At 42.6% G+C, this 10,453-nt stretch overlaps 1 protein-coding gene across 1 annotated transcript in view; it reads right to left on the reverse strand.

Annotated features, from left to right (window-relative positions):
- Window positions 1-7,152, reverse strand: part of KIF18A (kinesin family member 18A) — a gene marked incomplete at both ends in the record, with an annotated part of 29,009 nt that extends 21,857 nt beyond the window's left edge. The window contains 5 exons of the mRNA XM_084207948.1: window positions 900-1,097; window positions 4,002-4,112; window positions 4,996-5,100; window positions 6,004-6,161; window positions 6,825-7,152. Coding sequence (XP_084064074.1) covers window positions 900-1,097; window positions 4,002-4,112; window positions 4,996-5,100; window positions 6,004-6,161; window positions 6,825-7,152 — 900 coding nt within the window. The remainder of the gene's footprint in view (window positions 1-899; window positions 1,098-4,001; window positions 4,113-4,995; window positions 5,101-6,003; window positions 6,162-6,824) is intronic.
- Between the last annotated feature and the right edge of the window lie 3,301 nt (window positions 7,153-10,453).

Consider the following 10,453-nt stretch of genomic DNA (forward strand, 5'->3'; position numbering starts at 1 on the left):
CTCTAGTTGAATCTCTCTGCTCAAAGCAGGGTCAGCTAAAGTAAGATGGCAAGGACTATGCCCAGTAGGGTTTTGATTACCTCCAAGGATGGAGATTTCACACCTTTCCAGGCAACACATACTCTGCTTTGTGAGGCTACAGAATTTTCATCTCATTATACCAAGTTAAGTCACTAGGAACCCAATCCCATATCAAGTAAATCAGTGTGATTCTTCTGTATGTCTGTGGCACAGATGTTAAACTCCACCTTCCCCTCCAACAAGGTGGTCATGAGGACATGCAGCATCAGGAAGGGAAATTACATCTGATTTTCTCCCAGCATATTTGCAGGAGGAATTTGCTAGTTCAGCAGGACAAAAAGAGTGTTATGGCAGATAATGGACTTCACTTATGCAAAGGTTCAGGAGGTTTTATATTCTCCTACCCAATTGTACCTATTCCTTGCCTTGAGCTGGTGAGCCAGATTGGGAGACTGACTCAGTGCTTTGAGCAAGGATGTGTGTGTGTATGGATGTATGTGAGATCCCAAAATAACAACTTGGAAGAGATACTGTTTTATCCTACAAAAGCTGCTTCCCCTAAGATTAAAGGTTAATTGTAAGGTTATTCATGTATTCATGCAAGCTTCTCTATGTATGCCTGATTTTGAAGAAGCTAGGTAAGAAAAGCAGGTACCATTCATCTTTGATGCTACCCTTAGGCAGCTGCACATAATTTTTGAGAATCTTCTCTCACTGGGACTGTCTTTGAGCTATCACAGATATGATGGGGGAAATCCTCAAAACAATCTTATATAGGAATGTTGGTGCTACTCACATAGCCAATGTAAACCACACTATTCAATCAGCTGAGCACTTTTCAAAACGTTTTCTGAACTGCATGGGAAAGCAGCACATACCTTAGGATCTGCCAGTGCATTAATAACATTTCCAAGAGCAAGCAGGGACCTGTTAATATTTGTTCCTTCCACAAAGCGAGCCCCCCTGGCACTGGTTGCTTTGGCACGTTCAGATCCTGCCAGGTCAATCAGAGACATTTTGGCAATACGAATATTTTGATTAATACTAGCTGTTTTATCTTGCTGCCGTAGGTAAATCTACAGTTAAAAAAAAAAAAGAAAACAATTAAAAAGTAACCACTAACCAATTTAAGCAGTAAATTAATTTCATAGTGTAACAACTGTTTTAAGACATTTGTATTGGATGTCCTGTCACTTAGCCTTCACTTAATCACAAGTTACCTCCTTCTCTTGCTCCTGTTCTCTCTCCCATCCTGCTGCAGAGGATTAAGTGACCAACTGGCCCAGGCTCACAAAGCAGCAAAGATAAGGGAGTTTTTGTTTTTTACAGGAAAAATGAATTTCACAGCTCTTGATTCTTCTGCACCAAAAATGCATATTACACTCCTGAACTTTAAATTGAAAGGTGTTAGTTTTTCAAATGCATACTTAGGAGTGCACCATAAAGACACGCATAGGGATAAACCAGGAAAATCTAAATCACTGACCCTTCAGTGCTTTAGATTTAATTGTATCTTCCATTAATAGGAACAATACTCATTTACTGCTGTGAAAATACACTCCAGGATCTTTTAAAATGTGATGCCTCCTGAAGCCACTTGCTCCCCTTCATGCCATCTTTCCTGAAATTTTCACAGTACCAAGATGTACAAAGAACTAAATGCTTCTGCTGTGGAAGGTATTCTTTCTTCAGGTTTATAAGGAGGCAGGCAAAGCATGAATATACAGTCAGTAAGAAGAAGCAAAGTTATCCTTAGATGGCTTTATACAGTATATATTTCCCCTTCTCTTGTGTTGAGTGCCATGCCATTTGTTAATATGGCTAATTCATGAATGCCCTTCTGGACAGTGAATTAGCAAAGAGCTGTCATCAACACAAGGTGACTGACTAGTAAAGACTCACCACTTCTGTAGCTTTAAGCTTTGTGCATGAGAAATGAAGCCTTCAGTAAGGCTTCATCACAAGTTTCTAACAGAAAACAGATTGACAAGTATTGTGAAAGAATAAAGTAATTCCTATGACTTGCCATGAAATGTAAATTATTTCAAACACACATGTTTCTATATCAAACAGTACAACTAAGTTCAGTTGTACTGTTTCCAATAGACAAAAAAAAAGAACCTCAGGCTGGGAGCAGGCTACCAAAACAACACAGTAACTATCATTAATGAAGGAGGGAAAGGTAGAGTGACAGCCAAACTGTGTTGTATGACTCAAGCTTTTGTAAAAATTCAAAAGATACAGGAAATGCCCCAAAGCAGAACACTCTCAATAGAACAGTGTAGCAATTCAGATTTTCCTCTCAGATGCAGTAATTGCCTGACCCAGATAGATATTTCAAACCTAAGACATATGGTACAGTAAAGCAAAACTTGCATCTCTAAAATCAGCTCAGAATGTCCTGGGCCAAGACTTACCAATTTCTGAGTCAGTTTCAGGAAATATCCTGATCCCATAAAGTTAACAAGAAAAGCCAAAAATAACCTAACTCTACAAAAAAGCAACACTTAAAATAATAGAAACTTTAAAAATAAAGAGCAATCACGACAGCACTGGGGATTTCTCATCGCTTACATCTCTGGAAACAAAGACACAATTTTGTTATGCAGAATGCCACAGATTTGTGGAAATCTAGGAGGAACTGAAGTGATTTATTGAATTGCTTGCCACTTATAGAAATGTACTGAGAAAAAGGCTGCCAGATAAGAAAATGCAGAGCTTTTTCCCAAGAGGTGAGGGAGATAAGAGATCCCAGCAGCAGGTAAACAAGCAGAAAGCAGCAGTTCCCTCTGGTCTGTGTGCAGCACTGCACCTGGAGCTTTTCTGAAGGCAGCACACATCCAAGACAATGCAGCTCTCAAGCCAAACCACTTCAAGAGAACTCTTTGTGCAATCCTGTACAGTGCCCAATGAGGGCAGGCCTCGGGGGAAATTCAAAACAGGAAGGGCAATTGCCAACATAAGTCTAAGGCATATAGGAAAACAGAAGCTTTTAGAGTGGCAATGGCTTTTGCTCTGTTCCATACTTAGAAGATGTTTTTTAAAACTTTGCTATAGTTACTTAACATTATCTAAGTCTGTAGATACTGTTAAAAACTTCCCAACAGTTAAGTGCCCTAATGCAAGGACCAGAATCAAATGTATTTTAATATTTTTCAACCCAGAGGGGAACAAATAAATCATTCAAGATATTGCTTTGCAGTATGTAACAGCGAACAGAAAAAAAAAAGATATTGTTGATAACAGGACTAGTTTTTAAATATCATAGGTTGTATTTAAAAAGAGAAGTCAGAAGAATATGGCAGTGTAACCAACACCAAAAATCTTTGGAGAAGTCTTAAGTTTTAGCATATTTGTACAACTCATTGAAAACTCATTTCTGAAAACTAAGAATCATCATTTCAGTTCTCTAAAACTTGATCCATAGCAGGGTATTAGGAAATCACTTTATTGTAGAAATTAACATTAACCAAGAAAGTAAAATAAGGAAATGCTACTTGAGATTCTTAGTTCATAGTCAGATATAACTGCATTCTGTAAGTTATTTTTCCCAAAGAACTGCTAAGCAACATCATGATACCAGAAAGCATTAAAAAAACCTACCAATAACTTCCAGTTTATAAAATTACAATATGGAAGTCTATTAAAGCTTTAAATTACCATTTTACATAAGTTATTTCTTCTAAGGAATATAAGTTAAGAAGGCATAAGTACACTTTATTTATATATATATATATATATATGCTCAAACAATTGGAATTAGAGATCTTTTTACTGAATTCCCTTTTTCCAACATAAACACTAACAACCATTACATCCTTCCAAGGGATAAGGAGTAACAAGGAGAGTAAACTGCAAACCTTCAAGCCCCTCTCCCCCAAAACTGACGTTCAACAGTTTAAAAGCTTCCATAGTATCCATCTTTAAACAAAGCCTGCAACTGCCAGTAATGGCCACTGTTCCTGGCTGTACCACCTTACCTGAAAGACAGCATGGGACCGGGAAGAGGAGGCATTCACATCTGTGGGATGCTGGGTCCTATTTTTGTTCCCATAATCCAACATCTGAAGGATTTCCTCTGCTGATTTAGGCTTTAAGAGCAGAGCACATGACAAATACAGGTTTCTTTTCCATCAACTATAGGAACACACTGATTCTAAAATACATTTACTTTAACATTCACCTTCAAAAAAAGGCACTTCAAACAAATATTCTCAGCTGAAAAGCAGTAAGGTATGAGAAGCAAGCACTTGAGTGCAGCAACGTAAATCAGCAAATATTTCTAGCTTAGAATTTAAACAAATATGAAAGATTCTCCATAGTTAGAATCAGCCTCTTTTAAGAGGGTCTGGACTTTAATTAGTATATCACTATTCAATGCATTAGTACAAGAAAAGTTTTTTCCTCACAAGACTCAAGGTTTGGGAAAAAGAATGTTCACAGAGCTACCCAAACTTAGAATACTGTTTCCTGTCACAGCATGTAACATACACATGAAGAAAGTAGGTCCACAGGAATTGATATTTAGATTGGAAAGCTAAGTTCTATCACTGACTTTACCAAAGAATTGCTGTGCTGGCCTGGAAAAGTCATTTAACATGGAACTCTTCAAATATGGTTATTTACTAACAAAAACCACCTTTAGACTTCACAGCTGTGTAGAGCACTCCAAGGGGCTAATGAAGGCAATACCAAGATATTTTAGCCCAATTCCACAATCTGCCGGATGAGCATCAAGCCAATTGTACCCTTTTGATAACAAGGACTGAATGCTTCTATATTTGCATTCAATGAGACTAGCAGGTTTTTTCCACAATGTGCTTTTAACTAATTAGTTAATTTTCAAGTTACTCGTGCTTATGGTCAGGAATAAACCCACTAGGAAATTACCAAATTCCATGCAATGTTCAGAACAATGGGAACGTTTCTCAAATATCTCAAGCACATTTTAAGTTTCTAGAGATATTCACATACCTGATGCAGTGTCAGACCTTGAACTACCACCCCTTGCTGGCCATCCTCACGAACAGCCAGAGGTCCGGAGTTGACCAGCAGATCACGAATCTGTTCATTGTAAACCTTTGAAAGGGAATTTACAAGATTTTGTTAAAATATCCTCCCATAGCTGACAGAATTAAATAAACAGAAATCAGCAGTCTATTTTAATACTCCTTTAAGACAAAGTAGTGAATTCATGCTGTAAATTTTTTTACATTTTTCCTATACTGAGCTTAAAACACTCAATTCATATAATTTTTTTTTAAGATTTTAGGAGTAATTCTTTTTAGTTAATAATCATTCTTTATTAAAAAAAATTAGGTTTTTTTACAAAAACCAGTTTTGCAAGAAGCATGAATGCAAAGCACTTCTTTTTCTCCATTGTACATCACAATCCATACTTCAGCAACATTACTTAGTTCAAACCTACTTCTGTTAAAATTTTTAAATCTCTTATTTCTTGGTTTGTGAAAGCATATGGCAATGCAAACTTTCCCCATCTCCTTCTACCCCTCCCAAATACCAACTAGAGTCCATGAAGACTTTGAGGAAGCTAAAAAGATAACCATTTTATTAGCACCATTCAGCAGTGGTGCCAAAACATTTCCTTGTAAAAACAGAAGATGATTTTGTTGTGCTTTTCCAGCGTTATAGGATGTTACTGTGAAGTCGTAAAAACATTACCCTGAAAAGATACTTTCTTGTACACATCAACAGACGCTCAGAGGCATGTAATTGGTCAAGAAGACACAAATCATGAACAATCAGTAAATATATTAGAAGTGGTGGTTGTTTTTGGGCAGCCTTCTGCAAATCAGTGACAGGTGCCGAGGAACACCAAGTTTGCAGAGCACAACACAGCTCCACTTCTGTAAGGACACATTTTGTCAAGCCCCAGAATTGACCACAGGAAAACAAAAACAGCTTGTCTTTATTTATAAAATATGACTTATTAAAAGCAACATACCAAGTGCAGGAACTCACCTCTAAATAAGAGACAGCAACATCACATGTTTTATCGTCTTTGATTTGATCCATGCGTTTATAAAGTGTCACCATGGTTAAATACATGACTCCAGGGTCTTCAGGAGAACCTAACATTGTATGAGTCTTTCCAGCTCCTGTTGCACCATATGCAAGCACTGAATTTCCCCCAAAAAACAACAAAGCAAAACCACATAATTTATTTGTAAGCTAATTAGGAAGATCAAAGTCAAATGAATATTCACAGACCACTGTCATTCTGCAAAACTGTTTCATAAATGGATAAATTTTCTTACTTAGGCTTTACCTTTCAGATCTATAATTAGAGAGATGTTTCCAAAAAACATTTTTGAATTTTCAGTTTAAAATTCATTCACTGATACATCTCATGAAAATATTATTTACTTAACTCTCATAACCCTAAGCCATCAACTTACTGCTGAGAAGCATTTAATTTCCTCACCACATTCCAGGAGGCAATTAAAAAACCCCAAGATCTTAAAGGGTTCATAAAGCAGGTTATGTCACACACTCAGTGACACAACTGCTTCTGCTTGAATAACTCTAGATGACTCCCATTAGCACCTATGCTTCAGATAAAATTCCCAAGTCTATTAGAACCCTAACACAAACTCATTATTAAAATAGAGTAGAACTTTCACATGCTAAAAAATCAGCCTTTCATACCTATCAATTAAACCACAATGTTTTATTTCTATCTCAAGCTTTTTTAACAGCTCTGCAGCCACTGGACAGAACAGTGGAAACTTAGAGCAATTCCCTTAAGATTTTTAATTAAAGAAGATAAATGACAAAGTTACCTGTACAGTTATATCCATTTAGGAAGCCATCAATTAGATTTTTGGTAGTATGCTCAAAAACTTCCAACTGGGATGAGCTGTCATCAAAAATGGCATCAAACATGAACTTAAGATCCTTCCTTTGTCTTTTGTTAATATCCCTGTGGGTCACTCTCCTCCTGTTGAAGAAGCTGACTTCCTCCTCCTTTGGATCAAAGACCAGCACGTGCTGGTCGATGACACGGACCACCCTGCTGAAGTTGCTCTGCTTTTCCTTCTGGCTCTCTGGGCGCACACGCACCACCACTTTGACGTGGCTGCAGACATCTTCTTCCTTGGCAGGAGTCATGCCTTCTGCTCCCCAGCTCCACTCCCAGCACTCTCTCAGACCCAGCAGCTGAATCCTCCCTGCAGTAGACAAGAGAGGTTTCATTTGCAATTCGAGCCTTTCACTCTTCCCAGCAGTTCCCACATTTGCTCAGGCCCCTGTGCCGGGCCACCCATCGCTCCTCAAGGGCTGCCCCAAGGAGACTTTGGCAAACTCTGCAATGGCCTCAAAAGGTGCCTGAACTCAGCACAGCCTCCAGAGAGCCGACCAGCCCTGCCCCAGGGAGTTCTCGAGTTTATTTCACAATTTAAACTCCTAACTGGCCTACAGGCTTTCCTTTGTAACAGACCGAGCTTTCAGAGGAGACACGGCATTTCTGTGGGCTAAGGCAAGCAGTCTTTTTGTTCTTGAGCACAAAGAGGAGCTGCCCATGTTGCCCTCCCTGGACTGATGCAGGCACGTCGCGCGTGCATTTAAAGAGCGCTAAAGCGGGATTGGCGTTACCGTGTCCCGCAGGGGATGCAGTAACCGACCCCAAAGCGGAATTCCCTTTAAACAGCCCATGGCTGCTGTTAGCAGCGCGCTGTCGGCTCACCCCTGCCAGCGGGCACGGCAAAGGCTCCCAGCGCCGCTGCTGCCGCTCCAGGGCCGGCTCGCATCTCGCATCTCGCCTCTCTCAGCCGAGCCGCCCGCCGAGCCGCCCCCCGACCCGCCCGGCTCTCCCGGGCCCTCCTCACCCACCGCAGGCGGCTTTTCCTCAGGGCACGCCGCCAGGCTCGGCCCTGCGGCCGGAGAGACGCCTGCCCGGCACCCGCTCACCCTGCGGGCCGGGCCTTTCCCTCCCCGGGCTCACCCCCGGCACTCACCCTGCGGGCCGGGCCTGTGCCCGGTGTCAGCCCCGGGCCGTGCCCTCGGCCGTTCCCGGTCTCTCTCTCACCAGTCCCGCTCGCTACCTCCCGCTGCCGCTCTCTGTCCCGCACCAACCGCCATCCACCGGCCGCGCAATTCAAACACGGGCAGGCCGCGCTCCTCGCCTCCTCATTGGCTGTGCGCCGTGACGTCAGCAGAGCGCCGGCGTTGGACGGTGCGCGCGGGGAGAGCGGCAGGGCAGCGGAGCGCGGAGGGACGGGCGGCCGTGAGGGAAGGGAGGCGCTCCCGGGACTGACGGGGAGCGGGCGGCCTGCGGCTCCAGCCCCAGCCCCCCGGGCTCTCCTCCCGCGCGGGGCCTGGTGTGCAGCGGGCCGCGGGCGCTGTTCCGGCCGCCTCCGATCCAAAGCGCCTCGGGCTGGGATTTCTGTCCTCGCCGCCTTTGGTTCTGCTCCAGCGGCGGTGCCGGCCCGAGGGGCGGCCTGCAGTGGTGCCCGCTGCCCCTTCGGGCGTGCGCTGTGTAATATGAAATAAAACACAAACTCTGCGCTCGCTGTGAGGAGGAGATGTCCGGTGTGCAGGGGGAGGTGGCTCTCTGTGAGCGGAGTCCCTCGCGTTCCCCCAGGGCAGGGATGGGATAGGGGCACTGCCGGGGCTCAGCCGCTCCCCGTCCTCAGCAGAGGGGCCGGGACAGAAGGGTGTGAGAAACACCAATCACTTGTTTTTAAAATCTTAAAAGTTTAATAGTAATAAAATGGTTATAAAAATAGCAATATAATTAGAGTAATAAAAATTTTGGACAATTTGAATTAGGACGATATGAGACAATAAAAATAGAGTTACGGACGTCCGGGTACCTTTTTCTGGGCAAAATAAGCCCGAGAAAGGACTCACGTTAACAGAGGATTAACCCTTAAAAACAGTAGCCTCTTGCATATTCATACACCTCATCCATGATACATCAATTCCATTCAAACACAGGATTCTCTCTCGTCATCCTCAACTTCTTCTTCTTAATCCTGACGGCGCTTTCAGGGCTGAGCGAGGTGAGAAGTTCGTTTCTTCTGATAATAGAGCAATAAATTCTCTTTCTCTGAAAGATTCGGGTGCCCTGTGGCTGCTATCTGATGCGAGTCCTTTCTTTAAAAAAACTATCCTACATAGCGTAGTTTCTATTTTAACATTATGTTATAACCTAAAACTGTATTTAACACACTACTTAGGAGAATTAATGCAGCATAACTTTCTAACACAACACATATAATATTCATTTTAATATTTGCGAAAACCCAATAATAAAGTACACATTTTTCACAGTGGGAAGGGACAAAAGGCACAAACTCTGCGGCTGCCATGGAGAGAGTTCAACAGGTGAGTCAGAAGCTGTGCAGACAAGCAGGGCAGAACAAGGAAAGCCTTCCCGTGGGCTCGGCCATCTCCAGGAGAGCAGGGTGATAATTAACGGTCACCATTATTGGGAACACCAGTGCCACCCCCCAATCCTCCTCTGCTGCTGTAAGAGCCTAAATGAGGGATGTGGGACTCTAGGAGCTCTCCAAAATGCAGTTTATTCCATCCAAGGCGTTGCAGCAGTCCAGGCTCGTGGGCGACAGAGCCTGTGCCTACAGCTGTCAGCTCCAGCTGCAGGCAGGCCTGGAGACCCTTAGTTCAGGTTACATTGCATTATATACTTTTAGTTACAAATGTATTATATCCTGTTCTTTGCTGAGCACCTTAATACAGTAGAACCAATCTATCCCTTCACTTTTACCTATAGCCTATCATAACTGCTATAGTTACCATATTCATGTTACTATTCTCCAATCACTAAAAGTCAGTACATTGCAGTGTAAGCCAGAAGTTGTTATTCAGTTTTCTTGCAGTGGAAAATTCTGAGAGCTTTTCTCTACTTGCCACATTTGCTGACTTGTTTGCCTGTGCTCTCTTCCTTCTTGGTAAAAACATCTTCTTGTTTGGGGTGGGTTTATCCCTTGCTCTAAGTCATAAAACCCCCTTCTAACTAACATACCCTTTGCCTCCTTGCTTACCCAGTAAGACTGGCTCAGCAATTCTTCTCTATGAAAACTTGCTTCCATCTCTATTCCTTCTTCAGGTTCTACATTTAAAAAACTTTCTGCTAAGGATAGATATCTGTGAGACTTTCTTGTCAAACTTTCATCCTTCCCAACATGCCCCCTTTCTGTCTGGACATGGTGTCCTTTGCTCTGGGGTCTCCTTTCTGTCCCTTGGGTCACTGCCCCAGCTGTGTCTCCTCCCTGCTGTGCCCAGCAGAAATCCAAAGCAGCCCCAGCTCAGCCCCTGGGGAGAAAATGAACTCCAGCCCAGACAGAGCCAGCAGGGCACACCATGGTAATACTTGTGTTTTCTGTAGGCACACCGGGGATTGTTGCAAAACACACATCTGTGTGTCTGCTCAAAGTTAGTGATGTGCACT

The sequence above is a fragment of the Fringilla coelebs genome, assembly GCF_963513975.1.
Source record: "Fringilla coelebs genome assembly, chromosome: 6".
Taxonomy (NCBI): domain Eukaryota; kingdom Metazoa; phylum Chordata; class Aves; order Passeriformes; family Fringillidae; genus Fringilla; species Fringilla coelebs.